The sequence below is a fragment of the Euleptes europaea genome, chromosome 2, assembly GCF_029931775.1.
Source record: "Euleptes europaea isolate rEulEur1 chromosome 2, rEulEur1.hap1, whole genome shotgun sequence".
Classification (NCBI taxonomy): Eukaryota; Metazoa; Chordata; class Lepidosauria; order Squamata; family Sphaerodactylidae; genus Euleptes; species Euleptes europaea.
The window spans coordinates 916,861-943,950 of record NC_079313.1 but is presented as its reverse complement, the minus strand read 5'-3'; the positions used below and the strand labels follow the sequence as shown (position 1 = coordinate 943,950).

Below are 27,090 nucleotides of genomic sequence, written 5' to 3'. Positions count from 1 at the left end.
ATGGCCATCTAGTCTTCTTAAAGACCTCCAAAGATGGGGACTCCACCACCCTCCAGGTGGTGGCTGGAGACCTGGCAACCCTAGCCTTCCTTCCCTCCCTCCTCTGCATAGCCTCTCCTAGGGTTGCCAACCTCCAGGTGGTGGCTGGAGACCTTGCAACCCTGGCCTCTCTCTCCCCCCCCCCCCCCCGCCGGGAGATCTACACCTGGTATGGCCCCTGAATTATGTTATAAATGGGCAAATGGCCCTTGGCAGGAAAAAGGTTCCCCACCCCTGCTCTAGGCGGATCCTGCATTGAGCAGGGGGTTGGACTAGATGGCCTCTTTGACCCTTCCAACTGTATGATTCCATGATCCTCACAGCTTCCCTGGGAGGTGGGTGAGGCTGCAAAGCTGGAAGGGTGCGCACGTTCATGTGTGTTGGGTGAAGCCTTCACGTGACAGTGCTGTGTGGCCTTTTCCCACAAGTGTGGGGCGACAGGGGGACCCAGGAGCCCCACAGTGGACTCACCGCTGCCTTTGGATTGTCCGTAGGAGGAGTATCAGAGCGAAGGAATAGAGTGGCACAACATCTCCTACACTGACAACGTGGCCTGCATCCACCTGATCAGCAAGAAACCCACCGGCCTCTTTTACCTCCTAGACGAAGAAAGCAAGTAAGTGTGGTTGGGGGGGGGGGGCGGGGAGATGGAAGTAGGGCAGCAGGCAGCAGCGGAGGAGGCACCAGCGAGCAGTGGCATGGACAAGCGTGGAACGGATCACGGCCAGCCTGGAGGTAAACACTCCTCCCCAAGAGACGCACTCCACACCCCGCAAGGAAGCCCCGCGGTTGTGGCTTCACGTGAGCGGCGGAGGCTAATCCGGTGAACTGGATTTGTTTCCCTGCTCCTACACACAGAGCCTGCTTTGTGACCTTGGGCTAGTCACATTCTCTCAGCCCCACCTATCTCACAGGGTGTCTGTTGTGGGGAGGGGAAGGGAAGGAGATAGTAAGCCGGTTAAGTGGTAGAGAAAGTTGGCATATAAAAACCAACTCCTCCTTCTAAGTGGAATTGTCCCCTCACAACTGGGTAGTGGAACCGAATCTCTGCTGACCCCTCTGTGTCCTGCTTCCTTTCTTGTCCCTGCAGCTTCCCTCACGCCACCAGCCAGACCCTCCTGGCCAAATTCAAGCAGCAGCACGAGGACAGCCGGTTCTTCATGGGGACCCCGGTCCTGGAACCCGCCTTCATCATCCAGCACTTTGCAGGCAAAGTGAAATACCAGATCAAGGTACGGGGGGAGGCTGAGCTCTGCTTGAGCCTGGAATGCGGGGGGGGGGGCATCCCGCGGGACCAGGCTGAAGCTCCAGCTGCCCCAGCCCCCTGTTTCCAACAGTGGTCAGCTCGGTACCCCACAGGGGAGCTCCTGTCCCTTGATGAAAGACAGAGGTTCTGTTTAGCTCTCTCATCTACTAGACCACTCCAAGGATTCGTGGAATAGTTTTTTAAAAACCCGTTAGGGTAGCAGCTGCTGCCGTTTGTGGCAGAGGGTTCCGTGAGCAGGTTGTCCAAAGACGCTCCGGGTGTGGTATCGTCTAGCCTGGCCCTCTGTGTCATAGAATCATAGAGTTGGAAGGGACCACCAGGGTCATCTAGTCCAACCCCCTGCACAATGCAGGAAATTCACAACTACCTCCCCCCCCACACCCCCAGTGACCCCCTACTCCATGCCCAGAAGATGGCCAAGGTGCCCTCCCTCTCATCATCTGCCTAAGGTCACAGAATCAGCCTTGCTGACAGATGGCCATCTAGCCTCTGCTTCAAAACCTCCAGGGAAGGAGAGCTCACCACCTCCCTAGGAAGCCTGTTCCACTGAGGAACCGCTCTAACCTAGAAAATCCTTTCTGATGTCTAGACGGAAACTCTTTTGATTTAATTTCAACCCGTTGGTTCTGGTCCGAGCTTCTGGTGTCCTCTCGATCTGACCTCTCCCTTTGCGCTCGGCAGGATTTCCGCGAGAAGAACATGGACTACATGCGGCCGGACATCGTGGCCTTGTTGCGAGGCAGCGACAGCGCCTACGTCCGCGAGCTCATCGGGATGGACCCAGTGGCCGTTTTCCGCTGGGCCACCCTTCGGGCTGCAGTCCAAGCCATGGCAGTCTTTGCAGAAGCCGGCCGCCAGAAAGCTCAGAAGACCGCCGGTGAGGACAAGCCAGGGGCAGAGGGGTGGCGGGAACCTCCCCTAACAAGGCCAGAGGCAGTTGTCCATTGTTCAGAGGGATAGGGTGGGGGACGGGACTCGCTGATAGTCTGTTTGTGGAGGAGTGGGATTTGCACAGCCAGCAATGAGAAGGCTGGCCCCCAATTTCAGAAGATGGCCAGTGAGAGTCGTTTTGAGCCCATTTTGTGACTGACATCCGCTGCCCAGGGTCTCAGACAAAGGTCTCTCATGTCGCCTTCTGCACAATCGTTTTTTTTTAACTGGGGGCACTTGGGGTTGAACCTGAGACCTTCTGCATGCTAAGCAGATGCCCTTCCACTGAGCCACAGACCCTCCCTAAATGAAGCTGCTGAATGTGCACCCTCTTTCTGGGGACAGTGTACCCCATCTTTGCCAGTGCAACCAGACTAGAATTCTTAACTATTCCAACCTTTTGAAGACTTTTCTTCTTGGCCGAACACAATGCCTTACCCCCTCAATGAACTATTTGGCAGATTCCTAGATAGCCCCATCAAACAGGGAGCCTGCCCGTGTGGAAAGGCAAAGACAGGAGGAACGCTTACCCGTTTTTTATTCAGTTGTGACTTATATTCTTCTGTAAGCTCTTATTACTCCATTGATTTTACACTTGCCTGTTTGTTCTCACGACTGTCATTTAATCTATCTGCTGCCTGGTAAAGATAAGGCTGTTACTCTATCCTTGGGTTATTATTTAACAACCGCTTTGAAGAAACACTGAAAGTTATAAGCAAGTTATGCCCAAATGCTTATTTGTATGCAGGGGTTCTTGCTGCCTTCTCATTGGGTATTTTGAACTGGGTGTTTCCTCCTTCTTTTCTGTACGCTGTAATCCACCTTTAATGTCAGTGAGAAATGGCAATGAGAGAGGTGAGCTATAAATTAAACTAAAGCAACCCCTTGGTCCGGCTTTCCCAGTCCTGCCTCCTCTGGCTGGCAGCGGCTCCCCTGGATCTCAGGCAGAGAAAGTTCTTTCCCAGCACCTGCTGCCTGAGATCCTTGTGACTGGAGATGTTCAGGACGGAACTTGGGAACTCCTGCCTGCAGCGTGGGGGTTCCACCTCCAAGCAGGCCCCTCTGGCTAAAAGCAAAAATGCATCATTGGAGGTTTTGGCTCACTGTCATCCAAAGCTGCCTTATGCCCGAGTCAGTCCATCTCGCTCTGAATTGCCTGCTCCAATCGGCAGGGGCTCTCCGGGGTCTCAAGCAGAGACACGTCTTTCACAGCAGCTGCTGTGGGGAGGGGCTGTGGCTCAGTGGCAGAACATCTGCTTGGCATGCAGAAGGTTCCTGGTTCAATCCCTGGCATCTCCAGTTAAAGGGAATAGGCAGGTAGGTGATGTGAAAGGCCTCTGCCTGAGACCCTGGAGAGCCGTTGCCGGTCTGAGTAAACAATACTGACTTTGAAGGACCAAGGGTCTGATTTGGTACAAGGCAGCTTCATGTGTACATGTGTATTTGGGAGGGGCTGTGGCTCAGTGGCAGAGCCTCTGCTTGGCACGCAGAAGGTCCCAGGTTCAATCCCCGGCATCTCCAGTTAAAGGGACTAGGCAAGTAGGTGACGTGAAAGGCCTTTGCCTGAGATGTTGGAGAGCCGCTGCCGGTCTGAGTACTGACTTCGATGGACCAAGGGTCTGATTCGGTATAAGGCAGCTTCATGTGTTCATGTGCCTCCGGAGACTCTTAAATTGGCCACTGAACCTGGGGCCTTCAGCAGGCAAAGCAGGAAGGGGTCCCCAGCACTGAACCACGGCCTCTCCCAAGTGCTAGAGAATGCCTCTTCATAAGCATGGGGCTCCTTTCTTTGTTCTTCTTCTGTCCCTTCCAGGTGTGGTGCGCCATGGGCCCCGGATCCCCCTCGGAGAACTGCAGCAAGCCAACACCCCGATCGAAAGAGCTTACCGGTAGGCGGCACACTTTGTTTGCATTCCACTCCTCGTCCCGGGCCCTTTGGACGAGAAAGGAGACCTCAGCTGGCCTGGCTTCCTGCTGTGCTGTTGGCTGTACCGTAGCAGCTGCTTGCCAGACCCCGGCTAGCTGGCAGAGCCCAGCAGCTCTTGCCCGTGGCTGAGAGCTCTCGCAGTGGAATCCTGTGCTCCACATGCATTGCCAAAACCAGCATGTTTCCTCAGTCGGCACACAGGCGTCTCCTCCTCCCTCCTGTCAAGTAGAGCCCTTTGGAGGAACTGCCAGAAGTAAATGTCCTGTGCAGAAGAAGGCCCGAGGGTCTTGGCCGTTTTCTGCCTTGGCCGTGCAAGCAGAAGGAGCCCTGTTCCATTGTGAACGCTTGTTCTGATATTAAAAGAACCTGTGTCCAGTGTGGGCCTGTGGTGGTGTCGTGGCGAGAGTGCTGGGCTAGGACCTGGGAGACCCCGGTTCAAATCCCTGCCGGGCCACAGAATCTTGCACTCTGCCTAACCTACCTCGCAGGATTGTTGTGAGGGTGGGACGGAGGAGGGGAGAATGATATAAGCTGCTTTGGGTCCCCCCAGGGAGAAAGGCAGGGAATAAGTGAAGAAAATGAATATTTCACAGAAATGCAGGCATGTCTGGGCAGCTTTTGAGGGTCAGCATCTCTCTCTCTCTCTCTCTCTCTCTCTCTCTCTCTCTCTCTCTCTCTCTCTCTCTCTCTCTCTCTGTCTCTGTCTCTGTCTCTGTCTCTCTGTCTCTCTCTCTCTCTCTCTCTCTCTCTCTCTCTCTCTCTCTCTCTCTCTCTCTCTCTCTCTTCTCCTGCTTCCCCTCTCTATACGCGATTTGTCGCTCAAGAAGCTTCTCTCAGTTCTTGCAGCTGCATCCCCCGGCCTTGACTGTCAGCAGGGAGGGTTTCTGCCCCACGTGGGAGCTTGGAAGTTCTGGGACCATCCCAGGTCTCCCCACCCAGGCCCCTCCCTTCCTTTCTATTCTCTTGATATTTCCGCTGCCACTCACTAGCCAGACTATCTCCTGCCGAAGGACAGGCCCTCTAGCGCTTTTTACTGTGTTGCCACTGAAAGACTTGGGTCTGTGCCGGTGTCTCCCACTTCACTTTTGCTAGCTCTTGAGGGGACCAGTTCACTGTGGGGGCCAAGGAATAAACCGCAGCCCCCTCCCCTTTACGTCTCCTCGATAACGAGGAGAGCCTGTTTATTCCTGGGGTCACAGGCACCCAGAAAATGCCCCATTTATCTCAGTTTCTGGACGCCAGTGGTTTATGGCCTTTTTTCTAGGGAGACAGCACTTAATGTCAGAGATGGGGATTTGGGAAGGGCAGGGATGCATTGGGAAGGATATAGGCAAAATGCCAGCGGTGCAGTAAAAGAGAGCAGATACTTATTAAATTACGCATCATGCGTTAAAGCGAAATGTTATTCATGTTTAAAATATCTGCTCTCTTTTTTTGCGCTGTTGGAAGGCTTGCCTACTTTTCCTTGGTGTCTGGTGACGTCCTTCTGTTTTTCTCTGGGGTACAACGGTCCTTCCTCCTCCTCCTCCTCTTCCTTCTCCTCCTCCGCTCAATAGTTCAGCTTCTCTGCATGTTCCCTTTTTGCAGCCGCTCAGTGCTTGATTTCTCATTTGATTACTCTGAGGATTTTCCCATAATCGCTTTCGAAGACATCCTAGCTTCGTACGGAAGCAAGAAGTAAGTGGGAAGAGCTAGATCGCTTTGCCCTTGGCAGCCCGGGGAGGCACACTCCTGGGCAGATGGACCTTCTGAGTATGCCAAGCGTAGGAAGCGAGAGGCGTTTTAAAAGGGCGAAAGAACCCGCTGCTGGTTCTGCCGCAATCGTTGCTCCGCGGTAACCAAGACTTGCGTTCAGGGCTCAGATCGCTGCAGCGGTAATGCCATCTGCGCCATCCCTTGTTCCAAGTTTGCTTGGTGGTACAAAGTGGTAATCGTCTTTTTTTAAAGTCACGAGACATTTCAGAAGGCCGTTGCCACCGTCCCAAAGCCAAAAAGTCTCTTGACTGCCGGTGCATCTCAGAACAGGCCACAGTGGTTCCTCTGCCCAGGTGTGGCTTTCATACTTCTATTGTTGTTTTCTTTGTTTTTTTATTTTATTTTATTTTATTTTTGGTTTGTGCCTCTCTGGAGGGTGGCAAAAGGTAAGTGTGCTCCTGTCTGCAGCATGGTGCATGGTGTACGGCTGGTAACGCCCTCCGCGCCTTCCCAGGCTGACTTTGGCAGTTAAACACACAGTAGAGAAATTTGCAGGGGGAAGCCGCAAACGTGGGCTATGAAAAGACAAACCCATTCCGGCTCCTCAAACAGAGTTGGAGAGGAACCTAGCAGAGCGCGTCAAATTAGATTAATTTCAAAATTAATTTTAATCATTCGAATTGGATGTTATTTAAAAAAAAAATCTGCAGTATAAGTTATGTCTTTAAAAGTGACCTGGTTTAAAAGAAAACTAAATTAATTACCAAAGTCAATACTAATAATTTCCTCAGACTGAATCTGTGACCCTTTACCCAAATGGACTGACTTAAATCTTCTTTTTTACATGAAAAATAAATAAAAGAATCATCAACCAAAATGTGGCAGACCACAGACAATGAATGCCCACTCAAGAAGTCGCAAAGAAACACCAAAAAGGGCTTCCTTGGCTAGTTTCTAATATCTTCAATGCAGTTTCCAGATATAATATTAGTTCTTGTGCCAGTTATGAGCTTTTAAACTGTGGGTTGGGTCCGAATCATCTGTTCTGCTAGCGGTGGTGCTCTCCTCCAGTGTAAGCCTGGTTGGCCACTGTGTGAACAAGACTGCTGGAATTGATGGGCCTCGGTCTGGTCCAGCAGGGCTTTTCTGATGTTTAAGCCTTCCCCTGATGCAAGATGCTAAGGGGCGGAAGGCGCCTTGTGCTGTTGGAGAGCACCGCTGCTAATGGGATGTAGACGTAGCCCCATGTCAGCCACCTACTGTAGGTATTTCCATCTTGTGATACAGTTGATTGGTTACCAGCCCTTTCTTCTTGCAAGCTCTGGGCACCAAAGCCTTTGAGGAAGTGATCTCGCTTAGTGTCCTTGGATGTGTACGAAGAGAGCCAAGTAGAAATCCTTCATTTCCCAGTTGCTCCCTGTAAATTCTGTAGAGCAGAAGGCTACAGTTTGAGGTTGCCTAGGCAGAGCCTATCAATAGTCTGAAGACTGTACTTAGTTATCAATCCACATGCATTTATAGCAACGACTTTCAGTTTGTGTTGCCATTCTGGAAAAGCATGAAATCCAGAACTTTATGACTATTGGCCCTGTCCTAAGACCCCACCCCCACCCCAACTCTGCATTCTCTGCAGAGAAGAGAGCAGAAGCGCTCAGCCCGAGGAGCAGAGAGCATAGCAATTGCGCTGGCGTTGATAGTAACCCTGTTAACCAATCATGGTGCAGTGGTTTAGGTGTGGGGCGGGCACGGGTGCAGGGGAAGAGGATCCCCCGCCTTTTCCCGGAGAAGGGAGATGCAGACATTCGGGGCCATAGACAAGCCCCACACAACGGTGCCGTCACAGACACTCCTCCCAACTAGTCCTCAGAGTTTACACAGTTCTTTCGGCGGCTGGGATTGGCTACAGCCTTAGTATCCTGACCTGCGTTGGTACTTGGGGGACGGGTCTTACATAGGTCTTATCTGGTACTCAGTACTGAGGTGTACTGGCTTGCTTTCACCCCTGAGTAGAACAGTGGGGGGGAGGGAACCTAGTAGACTAATTATCAGGGGGTTTTAATTTGCTTCTTGGCATAGCTCATTTGCAGGGAGATCGATGCGACCAAGGGCTGCTAGATCAAGGCGCTTGGCTGGTTCAGATTCCCGGCCAAAGGGCCAGTTCAGGCTGGAGGAGTCTTTATTTTATTTCCTACACTTTTACCCCGCCCTCCCCAGCCAAAAGCTGGGCTCAGGGTGGCTCACAAGATAGCTGCACAAAATAAAACAGAATAGAAACATTAAAACAGCATTAAAATGGCCTGGAATTCTAATATCAAGATTTTTGGCTCACCTTGAACTCCAGGCCGTGCCCTTCTGAGCACTGGGTGGGTGGAATCCCAACAGCCTTTTGACAAAAAAAACCCCTTCTGGTGGTGATCCTGGGGCCTGCAGGTACATGATGCCGTGTGAAGAAGGGAGGGCAGGAGAAGGCAGGAGGGGACCTAAGTGAGATCATCCCTCCTCCTGTTATAAAAATGGGAAGGAATGACAGGATCCAACCAGTTTTGTATGATCTGAAATACTTCCCTGGCAAAGGAAGCTGGACATTTTGTAAGAGCCTCTTCCCCCAAAGAGGCTCTACTCCAGGGCATATGGAGAAGTCACAGAAAGGGAAATTGATTCCTCCTTAGAATCATAGAATCATGGAGTTGGAAGGGACCACCAGGGTCATCAAGTCCAACCCCCTGCACAATGCAGGAAATTCACAACTACCTCCCCACCCCACACCCCCAGTGACACATACTCCATGTCCAGAAGATGGCCAATATGCCTTCCCTCTCATCATCTGCTTAAGGTCATAGAGTCAGCCTTGCTGACAGATGGCCATCTAGCCTCTGCTTAAAAACCTCCAGGGAAGGAGAGCTTAGCTCCTCCCGAGGAAGCCTGTTCCACTGAGGAACCGCTCTGACTGCTAGAAAATCCTTCCTGATGTCTAGACAGAAACTCATTTGATTTAATTTCAACCTGTTGGTTCTGGTCCGACCTTCTGGGGCAACAGAAAACAATATTCTGTACTCAAAATTATTCTGATTCCAAGTCACTCTTCCTGGGACAAGCCGAGGATTATTTCGTTTTTGGCACCTAAAATGTGCACGTTTAACACCACGTTGGCCTGGGAAATCCTCTCTTTGACCATCCTGAAAGCATGCTGGGTCATGATGGGGCTCATCTATGTAATTCCTGGTGATTCTCTTTCACAACTGTCTTGTGTGTATGTGTGTGTGTGTGTATGTGTCCATCTGTCTTGGGTCTGTTTCCCCGTCCCCCTCCCACCGTAGGGATTTGCATGAGCAAATAGTCAGGAGCATAAAGGGACTGCCCTGGCAGGGCGAAGATCCCCGCAGGCTTCTCCAGTCGCTCGGCCGGCTCCGGCAGCCCTGTTGCCAGTTCCTGTGAGTTTGGGGTGGTGGGAGAGACGGGGGTGGGGGCAGGAGGAGGAGGAGGAGGGGCGGTCTTTCTTTGTCTGTCTTTTTGATTTACAAATTGTTCAGAACAAAATGTCTTGGGCAGGACTGAGCAGACATTTGCACATGCGCCAAAGCTTGTGTCTTATACGTTGTCCGTTTGCAGGTGTTGAGGGCTGCCACTATCCCACCCCACCTCGTTGCACAATTTGGAATGTGTAGGAATTAGAAGCATAGAGCTGGAAAGGAGCCCAAAGGTCATAGAGTCATAGAGTTGGAAGGGACCACCAGGGTCATCTAGTCCGGCCCCCTGCACAATGCAGGAAACTCACAACTACCACCACCCCCACACATCTCAGTGACCCCTGCTCCATGCCCAGAAGATGAGGGGGGACCCCCCAGGATCCCTGGCCAATCTGGGCTGGAGGAAAATTCCTTCCTGACCCCAAAGTGGTGATCATCATTACCCTGAGCATATAAGAAAGGGTCACGAGAGCCAAGCACTGACACAACCCTTCCTGCCCTCCCTCTCATGATCTGCCTAAGTTCACAGAATCAGCCTTGCTCTCAGATGGCCCTCTGGCCTCTGCTGAAAAACCTCCAGGGAAGGAGAGCTCACCACCTCCTGAGGAAGCCTGTTCCACTGAGGAACCGCTCTTAACTGTCGGAAACATCTTCCTAATGTTTATCCGAAGACTCTTTTGATTTAATTTCAAATTGTGGACATGTGGGTAGAATTTCTCCTCTGGAACATACAACCCTCTGGCTTTGACTTGCCTTTGCGCCCGTGCGCACGGCCCCCCCACAAATGTTAGCCAGCTGTCGCTTGCAGCTGCCAATAGGCCCTCTTCTCCCCAAGCCCTCTGGCATGCAGAGGGGTCTTCTGATGAGATCCTTGGGGTGGGAATCTCTCTGCTGCTGGCGATCCTGTTTGCCAGGGATGCTTTTTCTGTGGCGAGAGATTTGTAGATGTCTCTACAGGGAAACACATGGTGGGAACACGTTTGCTGCGAGTGGAGTCGTCTTTCCAGGTTCCCTTGCAGAGAAAGGTCTTTCCCAGGACCTGCTGCCCAGTATCCTTTGCCTGGAGGTGCTAGAGACTAAACCCAGAACCTCTCGTGTGTAGAGCCCGGCTTTGCCAAGCACCCCCCCCCCCAATTCAGGTGGCCTTATACTGAGTCAGATCTTCAGCCTGTTGAAGCGTTGGTTGGATCTTGCTGACCTGCTTTGCTAGCGATGGCCCTTTCCCCGATGCAAGAGCCTCTTAAGAGCACAAGAAAAGCCCTGCTGGATCAGACCCAGGCCCGTCAAGTCCAGCAGTCTGTCCACACAGGGCCAACCAGGTGCCTCTAGGAAGCCCACAAGCAAGACGACTGCAGCAGCATCGTCCTGCCTGTGCTCCACGGCACCTAATACAATAGGCATGCTCCTCTGATCCTGGAGATATGCATCATGACTAGTAGCCATTTTGACTAGTAGCCATGGATAGCTCCGTCCTTCATAAGAACATAAGGAAAGCCCTGCTGGATCAGACCAAGGCCCATCAGGCCCAGCAGTCTGTTCACACAGTGGCCAACCGGGTGCCTCTAGGAAGCCCACAAACAAGGCAACTGCAGCAGCAGCATCCTATTTGCATTCCACAGCACCCAATAGAATAGGCCTGCTCCTCTGATCCTGGAGAGAATAGGTATGCATCATGACTAGTATCTATTTTTACTAGTAGCCATGAAAACCCTCTCCTCCATGAACATGTCCACTCCCTTCTTAAAGCCTTCCAAGTTGGCAGCCATCACCACAACTTGGAGCAGGGATTCCACAATTTATGCATTGTGTGAAGAAATACTTCTATGTGTTTTGAATCTCTCACCCTCCAGCTTCAGCAGATGACCCCTCGTTCTGGTATTATGAGAGAGGGAGAAACGCTTCTCCCTGTCCCCTCTCTCCATACCACGCATAATTTTATAGACTTCTATCATATCTCCTCCTCTTGGGTCCTTGTGCTAGAGGGAAGCACTGTAGCTAGCAGGGCAGATCTGTGGACCCAACCCAGCATTCTGCCCTGTGACCCACAGGGCAGAAAGGGGCCTCCTCAGCCCCTCCGTCTTTTAAAAGGAGATGCCACACTTTGAAATTCATAATGCCAGCATGGTGTAGTGGTTAGGAGCCGTGGACTCTAATCTGGAGAACTGGGTTGGTTTCCCCCCTCCTCCACATGAAGCCTGCTGGGTGATCTTGGGCCAGTCACAGCTCTCTCAGCCCCACCTACTTCACAAGGTGTCTGTTGTGGGGAGAGGAAGGGATGGAGACTGTAACCTGTATGATTCTCCTTAAAAGGTAGAGAAAATTGGCATATAAAAACCAACTCTTCTTCTTCTTCATACAATAGATCCATAGTTACCTTACTAGCTGGCTATTCAAATAAATTGTCCCCCAAAAAATCACATCCCTCTCCCAGGTCAAGGCTTCCATTTGTTTAAGAAGAAGAAGAGTTGGTTTTTATATGCTGACTTTCTCTACCACTTAAGGGAGACTCAAACCAGCTTACGATCACCTCCCCTTCCCCTCCCCACAAAAGACACCCTGTGAGGTAGGTGGGGCTGAGAGAGCTGTGACTAGCCCAAGGTCACCCAGCTGGCTTCGTGTGTAAGAGAGAGGAAACAAATCCAGTCCACCAGATTAGCCTCCGCCGCTCATGTGGAAGAGTGGGGGATCAAACCCAGTTCTCCAGATCAGACTCCACCGCTCCAATTAAAGGTTGGTTATTGTGTCTGAGCTCTCTGGGAGTGGGGTCAAGCATATTTTATGAGTTGCTTTAGTGTCTAGGAGTACCCATATTGGCCAAAAGTTGTGAGCTGAGCTGTTCTTGCTTTAAAAAGAGCTACACAGTGGCTGTTAGACGTCAAGAATGTGTAGTCTTGTTTATGCAGCGATGACAATCTGGGTGGTGTCCTTGTTTTTTTATTTTTGTAGAGTCTGAAATTATTGACTTTGGCGGGGGGGGGGGGCTTTAAGTACCAGCCAAGGCTGCCCAGCAAAACTTGCAGGACTTGGCAACGTAGAATCAGTTCATTGGGAGCTCCTTCAGTGACCTTTCCTCTTAGCCCCCCCACCCATTAGAAATGCATCACTTCCTCAGCTTTGTTCCGTCTGATTTACAAGATGCAGCTTTTGAAACACTGTTAGTATTTTCTCTCCGATGATATTTTTTTAATGTTTCAACAGGAAAAGTAGAGGGGCCAAGCAAAAACAGCTCATCCCAAAGGTAAGGCCTGTATGTGCGCGTGTAAGAAGAAGAGCTGCTGCCCTGGGGGGGAGGAATGCATATGCCTGTGTTTGTATATAGTCACACGGCACAAGCATTTAAGATGCACTGAGCCAAATCCATAGATTCATAGAGTTGGAAGGGGGCCATACAGGCCATCTAGTCCAACGCCCTGCTCAGTGCAGGATCAGCCTGGAGCATCCCTGGCAAGTGCTTGTCCAGCCTCTGCTTAAAGACTGCCAGTGAGGGGGAGAACTCACCACCTCCCTAAGAAGCTGATTTTAATGTTGAACAACTCTCACTGTAAAAACTTTTTCCCTAATATCCAGCCGGTACCTTTCCTCCCGCAATTTAGACCCATTCTTGCGAGTCCTCTCCTCTGCTGCCAACAGGAACAGCTCCCTGCCCTCCTCTAAGCATCAGCCCTTCAAAATACTTAGAAAGAGCAATCATGTCCCCCCTCAACCTCCTCCTCTTCAGACTAAACATTCCCAACTCCCTCAGCTTTGTCCTGCTGTCCAGGGACCTCCACTTGCATTAAAAATGAAGCCTTACGTACCTAGCCCTCTTCATAAGGTTGATAAGGCCCTATGCACTGCTGTTATAAGGTATCGTATTCCATTGAGGTCGAAAAAGATGACAGACTCCTTGCAAAGGCAGCATACAGTGCAATCCTATGCTGAGTTACTCCAGTCTACACTCATTGGAATGAATGGGCTCAGACTGGAGTAACTCTCCTTAGAATTGCACTGATACAAACTTTTAAAAAATAACCAGTAACCCTGTAAATAATGTGTCAGACTACCTAAAGAATTATGAGATGCACCAGCAGTTTTGTTCTAGGTGTTAGGGCTAAAAATCAAGGCAGTTGCCATCCTGAGGGGCTGTCGCTCAGTGGTAGAGCTCGTGCTTGACATGGAGAAGGTCCCACGTTCAATCCCCAGCATCTCAATTGAAAGGATTGAGTGGGAAGTGATGTGAACTACCTCTGTCTGAGACCTTGGGGAGCGGCTGCCAGTCTGAGAAGACAGTCCTAACCTTGATAGACCAAGAGTCTGATTCAGTAGAAGTTATGGGATTTGGCAGCGACAGGGGACAAGCGATGGCTCATTACTAAACAAGAATCTAAGTCTAAAGGCTGTTTTTGTTCTAGCAGAAGCATCCATGGATTGGAGCCCACTTAAGCTTAGTCCACAAAAGCTTCTGCCAGAATTAAAGACTCCAGCAGAACTGTGGAAGGGGACGCCCAGACTCCTGTTTGCTTTTGCAGCTCCCCTTTGGGAATTAAAAGAATCTCAAGTCCAAAATTATCCCTTTCCTAAGGAAATGTCGATTGTTTTTTAGAGAACTTACGAACAGTAATGTGGATTTGAAAAAGCGGAGGCTGGCAGACAGGCAGGCAGGCAGAGGGTTTTTAGTTCACTATAACAGGACATTGCAACATGTGCTCAACTGGTTGTGGTGTGCATTAATGGAATAGTTTATCTTGATTTCAGTAAGGCTTTTGATAAGGTTCCACATAGATAAGGTTCCACATAGTGTTCTTGAAGGGCTGTCATAGAGAGGAGGGTGCCGAGTTGTTTTCTTCTGCTCTAGAAGGTTGGATCAGAACCAACAGGTTGAAATTAAATCAAAAGGGTTTCCGTCTAGATATTAGGAAGAATTTTCTAACAGTTCTAGTGGTTCCTCAGTGGAGCAGGCTTCATCAGAAGGTGGTGGGCTCTCCTTTCCTGGAGGTTTTTAAGAAGAAGCTAGATGGCCATCTGTCAGCAATGCTGATTCTATGACCTTAGGCAGATGATGAGAGGGAGGGCATCTTGGCCATCTTCTGGGCATGGAGCGGGGGTGACTGGGGGTGTGGGGGGGGGGAGGTAGTTGTGAATTTCCTGCATTGTGCAGGGGGTTGGACTAGATGACCCTGGTGGTCCCTTCCAACTCTATGATTCTATGACTTATCATTATAACAGATATGAAAAGGCTGAAAATACCTGGATAGGGTCTGTCAAAAGGCTCTGGCAAGGAGGTGCGCTGAGGAGGCCCTCAAGTTGTCAGGGTACACAGGACGCCGTGATTTCTATGTTTGCCCTTCTCTGTGGCCAGAGGCAAAATAACCAAGTCCTGGCCCAAGTGTGGTGGCAGAACTGTTCCTTGACTGCCCAGCCACGCCAGGCTTTTCCCTCTGGCAGCATGACTTCCATCCTGGGCTGAGGGCTCCAGCCTCCATGCGCTTGGGGGTGTAACCAGGGTCGATCTCTCGGACATAGAACCTGCTGGACTCCAAGTCCCTGAAGCTCATTGTGAGCATGACGCTGCATGACCGCACCACAAAATCCTTGCTGCACCTACACAAGAAGAAGAAGCCACCTAGCATCAGCGCTCAGTTCCAGGTAAGAGGATGCCCGACTGAGGACCTTTCTCTTATGACTTGCCTTGGGAATGGGGGAGGACACCCCAAACGTACTCTGTGGGGAAGCAGCCCCTGACAACTCCCTGCTGTGTGTCTCATTCCAGACTTCCCTCAACAAGCTCCTTGAGACCCTGGGGAAAGCGGAACCGTTTTTCATCCGTTGCATCCGCTCCAATTCTGAGAAGGTAGGTGGGCGGCACCCCTTCTAAGCAAGGGATGGGTTGGATCCAGACCTTGGGCGGGATTCCAAAGTACTCGTTGACCCCTGAAAGGAGTCTTCCATTTGTGGGACATCTTGGAGTCCAACTCCCCCCACCTAAGCACCCTGCTTTAGATGCAGCGAGGGGCGGGGGGGATCTAGCTTGACCCTCACCTGGTGGCCGTAACCATGCATTAGGGCGGTGAATTCCGTCAATTAATTATGTTGTTTCCTCTGACACCAAAGGTGGTTACCATTAAAAAGTGGGTAGCATTGTGAAACTCTTCCAATTGGATCTGTACACCATGGGTACTATTAAAAAACAACGAAGAAGGGGAGGGGCTGTGTCTCAGTGTTAGAGCATCTGCTTGGCATGCAGAAGGTCCCAGGTTCAATCCCCAGCATCTTCAGTTAAAGACCCTTTTCTGCCTGAGACCCTGGAGAGCTGCTGCCGGTCTGAGCAGACAATACTGACTTTGATGGACCAAGGGTCTGATTCAGTAGAAGGCAGCTTCATGTGTTCATGTGATAGCCCTCTAAAAAGCTCGGTAGGCAGTTGACAGTGGTGCAGTCAACGACTGGAGAACAGAACTTTTGTTTTGGACTTCGGAAGACGCGTATATGTGTGTGAGGACATACATCCACCATCTCTGTTACCTTTCAGAGGGAGCTGTTCTTTGACGAGAGGCTGGTGCTACAGCAGTTGAGATACACCGGGATGTTGGAGACCGTGAGAATCCGGCAGTCCGGCTACAGTGCCAAATTTACCTTCCAGGTATTTTCTGGCACCACCCTTTGTGTTCATCAGAAGGGTCAGGAAGAGTCATTTGACTGACCGTTTCGTGTTGAGCAGACCCTGCCGAAGATTAATCCCGCTAAACGTTGGAGCCAGCGGACTTGTAGAACGGCTCTCTCTCCTCCCCGGTGATCTTGAGACTCTCCCGATAACTGGTTCCCTCCTTCTTTTAATAGTTGTCATCTGCCTCAGGAACCAAATGCACACAATTTAGTCGTAGAATTGGAAGGGGCCTTAGAGGCTGCCTAGTCCTGCCCCCTGAAATCTAGAGCATCCCAATGGATGGCTGTCCTGCAAGAGAGAGCCATCCCCCCACCCCACCCCGTTAACTGTTTCAACTGTCAAACTGCTCTTTTTGTTAGGAACTTTCTCTCAGTGTGCAACCGAAATCTCCCCTCCTGTAACTTAAGTCTGTTAAATCTAGCCCTGCCCTTTGGAGCCGTAGAGAACAGCAGAGTCTTGTCCTTCTTCCATTTGGGGCTTTTGAGCTTACAAGTAGATATGGACAAATTTGGCTTTTTCTTTAAGTTTTGTACATGGCTTTTTATCTCACCTATTTTCCCTGGCAAAATTCCAGCTTTCGTCACTTATACAAGAACAGGCATCAATTTTAACAATATTTCTGTCAAATTCTTGTTGGGGAGATGAGCTAACCTTAGCTTCACTCTGGAAACTTAAACTTCCAAATCTAACTAGAGTGGTTCACAGTTGTTGTTTTTTAAAAAAAACATCCCTACTTAAAACCAAGCCAGAGGGGAAGTCCGTATTCTCTGGCAGTGGTTCCTTCTGCGTCCTAGCAGCCTCAACTGTGCACTGGACTGTGAAGGGAATGTGTGACAGGGCAGCCCTGGCACCACCCAGAAAGAGGCAGCAACGGTGCCAGGGATTGTTGGCCTCTCTAGCGGTGCTTGTCCGGCAGGTGCATTCCTGCAGTCCACATGAGCGCCAGCCAGGGCAGAGGCTCCTTAGCAGAGCCTTATTGTGTAGATGGGGCTGGTTCTGTCACCCCATGCCAGGGACTTCCCTCCCCGCCTAATCCTGCATTGCAAGGATGGGGCTTGGACTAGCCAATCGCAGTGGCCCAGGAGGGGATGCCCATCATTTTGGCCATCTTCTGGGCCTGGAGTAGGGGTCACTGGGAGTGTGGGGGGGGAGGTAGTTGTGAATTTCCTGCATTGTGCAGCGGGTTGGACTAGATGACCCTGGTGGTCCCTTCCAGCTCTATAATTCTGTCCCACTGCCACATTGTGACACCCAAACAGTCTCTTGGCTGGATCCCTGACCCTAACCCCCTGCCAGGGGCATTGCGGGACCCTCTTGGTCTGGCGGGCATTTGGGAATCCGCATTGGGCCTGGCCTTCTGACGTCTCACTGAAGCCCATCTTGCTTCTCGCCTTCCCAGGATTTCGTAGACCAGTTCCAAGTGCTGCTTCCCAAGAACACCAAGGCCACCAAGGAGGAGATCTCCACTCTGCTGACCAAGTTGGAACTGGACACCAGCAGCTACCAGATAGGGAAGACCAAGGTCTGTACATATTTTTTTTAAAAAGGGGAGGGGCTGTGGCTCAGTGGTAGAGCACCTGCTTGGCATGCAGAAGGTCCCAGGTTCAATCCCCAGGGGCATCTCCAGTTAAAGGGACCAGGCAAGTAGGTGATGTAAAAGACCCCTGCCTGAGACCCTGGAGAGCCGCTGCGGGTCTGAGTAGACAGTACTGTCAGGGCCGTGTCTTCTATCATGGCCCTCTGCCGGGCTGCGGGTTAAGCCATGTCAGTCCTCTATAACAAACAGTCTTGTCTTCAGAGTTGTCCCTTGAGTAACTGCTGTGCTAAAGTTCCCTGTCGCCTACTGTGAAACGACACCCCCTTTTCGCACCGGATACGTTTGTCAGGTCCTCAAGCCAATCTAGGTCGTCTCAAAAAGTCACTCGCTCAGACAGGCATGTCAGAAGCAGGTAAACATTTATTGAGAGCATCTAGTAAGCATGGATACACTGCAGCTTCAAAGCTGTGAATACAGGCCTGGGCTGCAAAGCCTAAAGCATGGTTACACGATTACATCACAGGTGCAAGATCAAACGGCCTGGGAAACAGCAAGATAGCAGAGCACAGGGGAAAGGAGGGAAGAAGGAGTGAAACAGGAATCTAAACACGGCCTGGCTGTTAGCTACTCAAGGTCGGGACTCGGGAGGGGTGAGGAACAGGGAGTGGGAATCACAGAGCAACTGAACAGCAAACACAGGCCTAAAACATGTCAGGAGCCTGAACCAGGATCTGACCGCTTGTACGGGCCAGACCCAGAGTTGAAAGAAACAATTCAACAGACTTCCTCACAACGTTATACCAAAATAAATACAGGTATTCCCCCTCCGGGAGGCACGTTTATTTACAGTTAGGAGGTGCTGCAATGAATCCTGGTGAGGGGTCTGGAGACCAAGTCCCGTGAGGAAAGGTTGAAGGAGCTGGGAATGTTTAGCCTGCAGAGAAGACTGAGAAGGGACATGATGACCATCTTCAAGTACTTCAAGGGTTGTCGTATGGAGGAGGGTGTATATGGATATCAAATAATAATCTTAATCTATTTCAAGATAATTATGTGAACCAATGGCAACAGATAAAAAAGGATCTGATAAGGTGGGAAAAACTGCCATTATCACTGTGGGGAAAAATTTCAGTAGTCAAAATGATGTTATTACCTAAAATGCTTTTTTTGTTTCAAAACCTTCCAATAGTTAAGGGTGTACAGATATTTGATGTTTGGAAAAAAGACATTGTGAGATTTCTCTGGGGTAAAGAAAGACACAGGATTGCATATAATAACTTAATTGAACAAAAAGATACGGGAGGATTTGGATTACCAGATTTGAAAATGTATTATCAAGCAGCATGCTTCACCTGGATCAAAAATTGGATCCTCTTAGAGAATCCGAAATTATTAGAATTAGAAGGATTTAAGTTGAGATTTGGGTGGCATGCTTACTTGTGGTATGAAAAGGAGAAAGTAAATAAAGAATTTAATTCTCATATTATTAGGAAAAACTTACTACAAATATGGAATAAATATAAAGAAGTTTTTGAAAGTAAAACACCCGGCTGGATTAACCCTATAGAAGCATTTATGAGAAGAGGTGCACACTTAAATTTGGATTGTAATAACTATAGAGAAATAACAGAATACAAAGATGGTATATGGGTATTGAAATCAAGAGAAGAACTGCTGATTAAAGACTGCTGATTCCCTGGAGGTTTTAGAGCAGAGGCTAGATGGCCACCTGTCAGCAATGCTGATCCTATGACCTTGGGCAGATCATGAGAGGGAGGGCACCTTGGCCATCTTCTGGGCATGGAGTAGGGGTCACTGGGGGTGTTGGGGGGGAGGTAGTTGTGAATTTCCTGCATTGTGCAGGAGGCTGGACTAGATGACCCTGGTGGTCCCTTCCAACTTATGATTCTATGACAGCCATATTAGCCACTTTCAGCCGAAGCAATATGGAGTTTGGTGGCACCTTGAAAGATCTGGGGTTGTTATATGCAGTGTGGGTTATGCAGGTGTCTGTGGTTGCGCACTCCCCACATATGCCTGCGCAAGGAGTGCTGCATTCACTGGGCTAGTTCTCATAAAAAAGGCGTTGGAGGAGGGGGAAGCGGTGCTCCTCCCAGTGACGGGGGTGTCGTTCCAGGTGTTCATGAAGGAGGCCGCGAGGCAGCTGCTCCAGGACACCCTTCACAAGGAAGTCATCCGGAAGATCGTCCTCCTCCAGAGCTGGCTGCGGATGGGACTGGAGAGGAGGCGCTTCCTCCGGATGCGCCAGGCGGCCATCTCCGTGCAGGTACGGGCAACTCCCCTCTCGCTGCCATAGAGCCTGGCCCCCACTGCCCTCGGATTCCCTCGGGAGCCAGCGTGGTGTAGTGGTTAAGAGCGGTGGTTTGGACCAGTGGACTCTGATCTGGAGAACCGGGTTTGATTCCCCAACTGCTCCACATGAGCGGCAGAGGCCAATCTGGTGAACTGGGTTGGTTTCCCTGCTCCTACATATGAAGCCAGCTGGGTGACGTTGGGATACTCACAGTTCTCTTAGAGCTCTCTCAGCCCCACCTACATCACAGGTGCCTGTTTGTGGGGAGGGGAAGGGAAGGTGATTGGAAGCCAGTTTGATTCTTCCTTCAATGGTAGAGAAAGTCAGCATACAAAAACCAACTCTTCTTCTTAATCTTCTTCGTCTTCTTGAACTGGGTTTGTTTCCCCACTCCTCCACATGAAGCCAGCTGGGTGACCTTGGGCTAGTCACAGCTCTCTTAGAGCTCTCTCAGCCCCACCTACCTCACAGGGTGTCTGCTGTGGGGAGGGGAAGGGAAGGTGATTGTAAGCCGGTTTTCATCTCCCTTAAATGGTAGAGAAAGTCGGCATTAAAAAACCCAACTCTTTTTCCCACCTGTGCCTTCTGGCCCACAGGCTTGCTGGCGAGCGCACCATGTCCGGAGGGCGAGAGAGAGGGGTAGAGCTGCGGTCTGCATCCAGTCGGCCTGGCGGGGCTACAGGGAGTGGAAATCTTACCAGCAGCAGAGGAAAAGGATTTGCTTCCTGCAGGCCGTGGTCAGGGGACGCCTGCAGCGCAAGCGGTGAGTGGCATCAGAAGTTGGACCCCGGGGTGTGTGAGCACAGATGCGGGCAGCGGGGCCGCCTCGTCACCCTTGGGGACCGTCTGCTTGTCCAAAGGAAGTCGTGTTGGCCTGATCTCTCTTAGAAGCTTGAGTGCCTCTGGAGGATTGTGTCCGTTTTTCTACTGAAACATTGTGCTGTATTTCTTGTGCATACTGGAACTGTCTCTATTTTAGGCTGCAAGCAATATTGGGGCTTTTCTGGCTGTAATATTGTGGCGCATTTTTTGTGCCTGCTATTGTTACTGCCTAGGAATTGTGGTTTAGGCTTATTGCCATACCTGAGATATTTGGATGTATTGGTTTGTTATGGTTTGTATGTCCTGTGATATGTGGATATATGTATAGTATTAGTAGATGTGCACATATAGGATGCTGGTTAATTGTTATTTGGTTTGTATGTTGAATATATATTTTGATATTGATTAGTGTTGTACTGTGGCCATTCTATGTGATTTCTGCTACTACTCTCTCATGTTGAGGCATCTTCACCATGGGCGGCCAAAGGAAGCAGGTGCAGCTTTTCAGCCAATGGGGATCAGGTGTCCTGGTGGGCCAGTAGAATCCTGCCAGGCCTTAGCCTTCATCATCCGATGGGACGGAAAGGCGTTGAGCCTGGGACGGGCTGCATGCCAAGCCAGCTGCTTGACCGCTGAGCCACGGGCCCTCTCTGAATTTTTTTGTGTTTCATAATCTTTGCTCTAGATTTCTCCAGATGGTTACAGAGGGGCAGGAAAAGGAAGCCGAGCAGCACACCGACCCCGGGCAAGAGAACCGGTCAAGTTCGGCAGAGGAACCTGCTCCGGACCAGGGAGCTGCAGAACCCGAGATGCAGCGGAGTAAGAGCCCCGGAACGGTGGCCGAGGACGAGCCAGCAGGGAAACAGGCGCCACCTCCCCAGAAAAGCGCGGCCAGCAGTCGGGAGAAGCGGGAATCCCGCCGGCAGAGGGGATTGGAGCACAACGAGCTGCAGAACAAGCATGTGGCATTTGCGTTGGAGGGGCAGGCAGGAGCCCTCAGCAGGGAAAGCAGCCCCCTTCGAGAGGAGGAGGGGGAGCCGGAGGGCCAAGGGCCATTGGAGGAGGCCGCCTCACCCAAACCTTCTCCCGAGGGCCCCACAGTAGACCGGGCTCAAGAGACTGGTGAGCCGCCCCTTCCTTTGGACAACGGTACTTTGGTTTTGAACCCCCCCTCCAAATCGCAGGAGGGAGGGGCCAGCGTGGACACGAACGGGCTGGGGAGGCCGGAAGGCCACAAGAGCCAGATCCGGGGCAGCCAAAGCTTCGTGTGTCCCGAGAGGCCCTCGGAGCTGGCCCTCAACCTCCAGAACCACCTGGCTGCCAGTAGGAGCTTCCGGGGCCCTGCCAAGCTGTCCGGAGACAGGCACCAGCCAGGGGCCCCGAAGGAGCTGGGCAGCCCCACCTCCTTCCAGATCCAGCGGTACCAGGACGACATTGAGAAGCTGCGGGACAAGCGGGAGCGCTGGAAGGGGAAGAGGCACCTGGGTGGAGGGCAGAGCGACGCCCTCAGCCAGTCCCTGGAGGAGAGGAGCCAGCCCTACCCATCTCCGCCCCTGCCGCTCGTGTGAGTGCTGGTCCTTGCTGGAACTTGCTCTGGGCGTAGGAGGATGGGGGTGGGAGGAACTGGGGTGGATGGAGCTGACCGGAGCTAGTTTCCATCTAGACATTAGGAAGAATTTTCTAACGGTTAGAGCGGTTGCACAGTGGAACAGGCTCCCTTGGGATTTGGGTGGAGGGGGCAGAGGGCTGCCCGGCACTGTGCAGAGAATCATAGAGTTGGAAGGAACCACCAGGGTCATCTAGTCCAACCTCCTGCACAATGCAGGAAATTCACAACTACCTCCCCCCCCCCCACACACACACCCAGTGACCCCCTACTCCATGCCCAGAGGATGGCCAAGGTGTCCTCCCTCTCATGATCGGCCTAAGGTCATAGAATCAGCCTTGCTGACAGATGGCCATCTAGCCTCTGCTTCAAAACCTCCAGGGAAGGAGCACTTACCACCTCCCAAGGAAGCCTGTTCCACCGAGGAACCGCTCTGTCAGAAAATTCTTCCTAATGTCTAGACGGAAACTCTTCTGATTTCATTTCAACCCGTTGGTTCTGGTCCGACCTTCTGGGGCAACACTCCTTGCCTCTTGGACTATTCTTGATCCCTGTTTGTTTCCCTTTTCCCTTTGGTTGATTTTCAAAATCCACATTTCTCTGCATGCCTGGGAAGTCGCGCCAGGTTTGTAGAAACGGGGTGTGTGTTCCCTGGTGTGTGTGTTGCCCGGCAGCTCCCAGATAAAAGGCCACCAGATGCCCTCTGGAGTAAAAAGATGTCACAAGTTCCCAGCAGGTGAAGCGGGGGGGCAGGGGGGATTGATGGACCCCTGGCTGAGAAAAGGCCCCCACCGCAGAGCTTGTGGTTCCGTTTTCCAATGCTGCTTTCTTGTCTCCCTGCAGGAGGAAAGAGATGGCGTCTTCCCTGGACGACCTTCACAAGCTTGCCCCGCTCACCCCCGCTGGCCAGGTAGGGTAGCGGCTCAGCCCTGTCCTCATGGAGGGGTGGGGGGCTGGCAGTAGAAGGGCCGGTGGTGTGTTTCTGTTCCCGAAGGGTGGGCGCCGGGAGGGCCCGGTCCAGGTGGAGGGCCCCACGGCTCATTAGAGGGGCACCAGGTGTGCGTCGCCAGGTAGTAGATCTCCCCAGGGAGGTCCAGTGACAGAGCACCCGCTGGGCACGCAGCAGGCCAGTGCAAAGGGCCAGGCCATCAGTGATGTGAGAGGCCTCAGCTGGAGAGTCTTCCTGACGGAGGAGACGGGACTAACCCAGTTAGACCCAGAGTGTCCCTCAAGGACAGCTTTGCCTGAGTGGCTGAATAGTCCCGCTGTACACTGCGTTGGTCAGGCCACACCTGGAGGCCTCACTTCAAAACGGATGGGGACAAAATTGAACTGGTGGCAGAGGAGAGCGACAAGGATGATTGGGGGGCCTGGAGACCGAGCCCTGCGAGGAAAGGCTGAGGGAGTTGGGAACGTTTAGTCTGGAGAAGAGGCGTCTGAGAGGGGACAGGATCGCTCTCTTTAAGTATCTGAAGGGCTGTCACTTAGAGGAGGGCAGGGAGTTGTTCCTGTTGGCAGCAGAGGATCATAGGACTCACAATAATGGGTTTAAATTGCGGGAGGAAAGGTACCGGCTGGATATTAGGAATTTATTTTTTAAGTAAGAGTTGTTCATCAGTAGAATCGGCTTCCTAGCAAGGTGGTGAGCTCCCCCTCGCTGGCAGTCTTTAAGCAGAAACAAACCTGTCAGGGATGTTCTAGGCTGATCCTGCATTGAGCAGGGGGTTGGGCTAGATGGCCTCTATAGCCCCTTCCAGCTCAAGGATTCTATGATTCTCTTCTATGAGTCCAGCCACGTGGTCCCTTCAGCAAGTCCACCCTTGACGTTACACGGACGTCAGCTATGTGACCGAAATGTGCCTGGGGCTGGGAAGGCCACGTCTCTTCCTCTTTCCTCTTCTCGCCCCACAGCAGTCCCCAGACGCCTTGGACAGCTACGGGAGCAGCAGGAAGCAGCTCGTGCCGAGGAAGGCCGGGGAGCCGCCTGCCGCCCTCGACGTGGCCGCCCCGGCCTCGGTGCCTGGCCAGCAGGGGGACGGCAAGTACGTGTGTTCTGGCATCAGCCAAGTGGCGCCGGAGGAATCGCATAATTAGCAAATGGGCGGGGGGGGGGGAGATCCACAGGCAAGAGAGACCCCCCCACACACACACACACGCTCTGGGACACGGTCTGATTTTCCTCTCTTCCAACACGAGCCTCTTCGTTGTGCAGGCCGGGGTGTTCTGCAGCTTAGCCACCAGTCCCCTCCCCCACCCCCAGCAGTGCAGCTGGGTCTTTGCAAAAACCTTGGCTATCCACAGCTGCCGGGGGACCCATGCTGGCAGGAGGGATTGCATGTTGCCTTGCAGCTGATTTCCTTGCAGCTGAATCCCTCCAGCAATCAGCTGCAAGGCAAAATGCAATCCCTCCTGCCAGCATGGTATTGTGGTTAAGAGCGGTGGACTCTGATCTGGAGAGCTGGGTTTGTTTCCCCCACTCCTCCATGTGAACGGCAGATGCTAGTCTGGTGAACCGGGTCAGTTTCTCCACTCCTACACATGAAGCCAGCTGGGTGACCTTGGGCTAGTCACAGCTCTCTCAGCCCCACCTCCCTCACAGGGTGTCTGTTGTGGGGAGGGGAAGGGAAGGTGATTGTAAGCCAATTTAATTCTTTCTTAAGCGGTAGAGAAAGTCGGCATATGAAAACCCACTTTTCTTCTTCTTCTTCCTGCACATTCTCCCACACAGACCCCACAGCAGCAGCATCTTTGCCTCCCCTTATGCCGCCCTGTTTCGCTTTGATTCTGCAACCAAAATGCTGCTTCTCTCCAGTTTCGTGTGAATTGCTTTTCTCTCGCCAGGTCCGCATTCAAGATCCCCCTGAGGAGGCTCCTGGGGAAGAAGACGGAGAAGAAGACCTTCAAGGACAGCTCTGATGTGGTGGAGGAGGGGGAGGCTGTCCCTCTCCTTTCATGTGTGCTGGCAACTGAGGAAAAGGTGGCGGAAGGTGAGGATTGATTGGCCTGTATCTGTTCCATCCTTAACAGAGAGAACAAGCAAGCAGGGCGGGGTGGGGGGGGACTTCCTGTGAAGCTGCTCAGGTCTTCCCCTCCCTCTCATTATCTGCCTAAGGTCATAGAATCAGCATTGCTGACAGATGGCCATCCTCCAGGGAAGGAGATCTCACTGTCTCCCGAGGAAGCCTGTTCCACTGAGGAACCGCTCTCACTGTTAGGAAATTCTTCCTAATGTCTAGATGATAAACTCTTTTGATTTAATTTCAACCAGTCTTCTCCTCTTCAGGCTAAACAATACCCCGCTCCTTCAACCTTTCCTCATAGGACTTGGTCTCCAGACCCCTCACCATTTTTGTTGCCCACCTCTGGACACGTTCCAGCTTTCTACACCTTTCTTAAATTGTGGTGCCCCAAACTGAACACAGTACTCTAGGTGAGGTCTAACCAGAGCAGAGTAAAGCGATACCATCACTTCGCGTGATCTGGACACTATACTTCTGTTGATATAGCCCAAGATCACATTTGCCTTTTTTAGTTACCGCATTACACAGCTGACTCATGTTCAGTGTTTGGTCTACTAAGACCCCAAGATCCTTTTCGCTCACACTACTGCTAAGACAAGTCTCCCCCGTCCTATAATTATGCATTTGATTTTTCCTACCTAAATGCAGAACTTTACATTTGTCTTTGTTGAAGTGCATTATATTAGTTTTAGCTCAATTCTCCAGCCTGTCAAGATCATTCTGTACAACTGTACACGCAATTCCATTTAGCAGGGGACACTCTAAGAGCTGTTGGTTGCAGTGGGGATTACCCAGTTTGTTTTTGGCACTGTCAGGAAGCGAGGGGATGGTTCCAATTGATCTTCTGACTGAAAAGGCTATTTTACTAAATTTTAAATGGAATTAGCAGGCAAACAAAACAATCGCATAGAACTGATTGATGTGAATAGCTACCAACCGGTGGCTGCGGCGTAGAAGGGGGGAGGAGGAACTCTTCACTTCGTTTCTCCATTTCTTTTTTTTTATATATAAAATTTTTTAATTGTTTTTTCATACATTCGATACAATCAATTAACATTACCTTTCAATCTTTTCTAATTCTCAATTAAGACTAACATATATATAACAATTATCTTCCCCTGCTTTGACTTCCCCTCTTCCTTCTTCTATCTCTAACTTATCTTCGTAATCCTCTTAGCAATTATTTTCTAATTCTTTATAAAAAATTTTTTTGTAAAACCTTCTACAGTTATTAAAAAAGAAAGAAAAATAGAAACAAGAAAATTAACCTAGTCTAAGTTGTAACCTTTAACATTTTGCACATTAAGTTCATTTTTGCAATAAACAGTCCACGCCTCCCACTCCTTAACAAATTCATCATTATCTTTTTGATTTATTAACTCAGTCAATTTTGCCATTTCTGCTAGTTCAAACATTTTATGAATCCAATCAGTTCTGTCCGGTATTTCAGACATTTTCCATTTAGCTGCGTATACCATTCTCGCAGCTGTGGTGGCATAGAGTAAAAAAGTCCGTTGTGTTATAATGTGGTCCGGTATAATGCTTAACAACATTATCTCTGAAGTTTTAGGGATGTTTTGTTGTAGAATTAACCTTAGCTCATTGTATATCATATCCCAAAAGTTTTTAGCTTTATCACAAAGCCACCAAACATGATGAAATGAGCCAACTTTATCCTGACATTTCCAGCAGTTTGGTGACATTGTACTGTACATTGCAGACAATTTTTTCGGTGTCAAGTACCATCTGTACGTTTCTCCATTTCTTTGCCCCGGGACAGTCCTCCACCCACGTTTCTGCTCAGGAAGAGGCTTATCTAGGAA

General features: G+C 50.9%; 1 protein-coding gene across 1 annotated transcript in view; it reads left to right on the top strand.

The window, feature by feature from the left end:
* The window catches only part of MYO9B (myosin IXB), a 63,265-nt gene that overhangs the window by 22,009 nt on the left and 14,166 nt on the right, over positions 1-27,090 (top strand). Inside the window, exons 10-25 of the mRNA XM_056867575.1 lie at positions 534-655; positions 1,130-1,271; positions 1,988-2,183; positions 4,050-4,125; positions 5,751-5,840; positions 12,524-12,563; positions 14,828-14,950; positions 15,075-15,155; positions 15,834-15,944; positions 17,368-17,490; positions 19,643-19,792; positions 20,416-20,582; positions 21,327-22,205; positions 23,091-23,157; positions 24,159-24,289; positions 25,089-25,234. Coding sequence (XP_056723553.1) covers positions 534-655; positions 1,130-1,271; positions 1,988-2,183; positions 4,050-4,125; positions 5,751-5,840; positions 12,524-12,563; positions 14,828-14,950; positions 15,075-15,155; positions 15,834-15,944; positions 17,368-17,490; positions 19,643-19,792; positions 20,416-20,582; positions 21,327-22,205; positions 23,091-23,157; positions 24,159-24,289; positions 25,089-25,234 — 2,644 coding nt within the window. The remainder of the gene's footprint in view (positions 1-533; positions 656-1,129; positions 1,272-1,987; positions 2,184-4,049; positions 4,126-5,750; positions 5,841-12,523; positions 12,564-14,827; positions 14,951-15,074; positions 15,156-15,833; positions 15,945-17,367; positions 17,491-19,642; positions 19,793-20,415; positions 20,583-21,326; positions 22,206-23,090; positions 23,158-24,158; positions 24,290-25,088; positions 25,235-27,090) is intronic.